This window comes from Etheostoma spectabile, chromosome 13 (assembly GCF_008692095.1).
Source record: "Etheostoma spectabile isolate EspeVRDwgs_2016 chromosome 13, UIUC_Espe_1.0, whole genome shotgun sequence".
Taxonomy (NCBI): Eukaryota; Metazoa; Chordata; class Actinopteri; order Perciformes; family Percidae; genus Etheostoma; species Etheostoma spectabile.
The window spans coordinates 27,298,878-27,300,752 of record NC_045745.1 but is presented as its reverse complement, the minus strand read 5'-3'; the positions used below and the strand labels follow the sequence as shown (position 1 = coordinate 27,300,752).

Sequence of the window (1,875 nt, the reverse complement as noted above, 5' to 3'; positions counted from 1 at the left end):
CCTATTGACTAGACCGAATTTTATCCCTATAAAAGCAGCAGTAACTTCACAGAAAGGTAGATGCGCTTAAAGGGTCGTTTTTGCCATCTCGAATTGTATTTTGTGACTCCCTCCGGACCAGGAAAATGTATGCAGCTTTTACGCTCGTCGTCTTCATCTGCTTGACTGCCTCCACCCATGCAGATCACCATCAGCCTTGTCGTAAGACCTTGTGGTTCCATCATTTTGGTTATCGTTGTATTGGTTTAAAATGTGTCTAACGTCGTATACCTTGTTACCAGCATGCGTAAGACTCATCTAACTGACACTGTTGTCTTTCAGATGCACCCAATATGACAGGATTCATGTCTGTGGTGAGTTCTTCAAATTTGTCCTTCAAGACCAACAGGCCTTGTAATTTTGAAAGCATTTTAAAATCTAGCATTGAACCTATTCTCTTTCTCTCTGATTGTATGTTGCTGAATGACACCAGGTAAGCATTAAGGGTGAAGTGAAAGCATTTGGTGCATTCACTTATGACTCAATTGGCAAGAAACTACGGTTCAGATCAAATGAGAGCTATCCTCACAACGCGTCCATAGGATTGGATGTGCTGATGCTTTTCGATGAGGTAACTGATTTCTTTCATTTTTATAAATTACGACAGTTCACTTGATGTTGTTTTTCACCTTGACATCTAAATCTGTGTCTACATCTGGCAGGGGATATTCTACGAGATTGACAGCAAAAACCAGAGCTGTGAGAAAAAAGCACTGCGATGCATCCAGCACCCACTAGATATCCCCGATGATGCAACGTTCATGACTACAGTAAACGCTGGGAGTTCATCCATTGAAGGGGAGGGATTAAAAATCAGTGCATGGACAGGATCAATGGCAGACAAGAAGGGTGAGAGAGATGCAATTAAATAATATTAATAACAACAATATGTGAAAGAGTTCATTATGACTTGAATTTTTTCCCATCTTTCTCTATTTCAGGCACGTACTTCATGGCTGTAACCATGGAATGTTTGCCTGTGGGCACATTCTACGTCTATGAGTCCTCATCATTCCTTTTCAGGTTGGGGAATTATTTTTAAATGCTTAGGACAAATGACACATATTGATGCAACTTTCTAGAATCTATTGGTGCCACAGGTCGTAATATAGGTCGTCGTAAAAAATCTTCATGTTATTTTGTATTATTTTCTCACAGCCTCACGGAGGTTGACATCGAGATCAAGGATCCTGATCTCCTCGTGGTGCCCCCCATTTGTCTGGGACAGCCTTTGGAGGAGACACTTGAAGGGACCGTCCATAGCTTCCTCAACGAGTTCATGTAGAGGACACCTTGCCAGCAGAATTTCCAACCCCTTATCCAAGTGTGGCCTGCCAGAACCCTTAGACTTTTCTTTGCTTTTCATGTGTGACTCAAGTTTTTCGTGTGGCACTGCACTACATCACATCTGTTTCCACCTTCCACTCCCCTAAAACATGGCTTTGAATGGATCATCCTGTATACATACACTTTGATGTGAAGGAAAGTGATGGCCTGGATCATAGAATTAGTCATAATTACTAACAGTTTGGTGGATTTTCAAGTTGGTACTGCTTACAAAACCTGTAAGATATGCTTAATGGAACAATAAAATGTCAAAGCTGTCAAAAGTGTGAAGAGACATTCTTTCATCCAAGGTTATTTCCTTAGTGAGTGTTTTTCGCTTTAATTTGCACAACTTTTGAACGTGCATGTTTTGCATCAAGAAACAGCGAACCTTTTCAAAGCTGCATGGTTGGATTAATGCACGAGGGGGCACTGGGGCGAAAACATAGGTTTGGGCCCCAATTGACTCCCAGTTCCTTTACCTGTGCATTCTGTAAATATCCATCAAGG

At 41.4% G+C, this 1,875-nt stretch overlaps 1 protein-coding gene across 1 annotated transcript; it reads left to right on the top strand.

Annotated features, from left to right (window-relative positions):
* epd (ependymin) lies at window positions 1-1,649 on the top strand. The gene is made up of 6 exons (XM_032534025.1): window positions 1-201; window positions 322-353; window positions 473-610; window positions 702-888; window positions 981-1,062; window positions 1,198-1,649. The coding sequence occupies exons 1-6, from the start codon at window positions 126-128 to the stop codon at window positions 1,322-1,324; spliced, it is 642 nt and encodes a 213-aa protein (XP_032389916.1). The 5' UTR covers window positions 1-125; the 3' UTR covers window positions 1,325-1,649.
* Window positions 1,650-1,875: the final 226 nt, after the last annotated feature.

What these genes read in the sequence shown, in the direction of transcription:
- epd (XM_032534025.1), top strand. Translation starts at nt 126, where the DNA reads ATGTATGCAGCTTTTACGCTCGTCGTCTTCATCTGCTTGACTGCCTCC. An exon ending in TGACAGGATTCATGTCTGTG is followed by an intron (nt 354 to 472) that starts GTGAGTTCTTCA and finishes GAATGACACCAG; the next exon opens with GTAAGCATTAAGGGTGAAGT. An exon ending in ATCAATGGCAGACAAGAAGG is followed by an intron (nt 889 to 980) that starts GTGAGAGAGATG and finishes TCTCTATTTCAG; the next exon opens with GCACGTACTTCATGGCTGTA.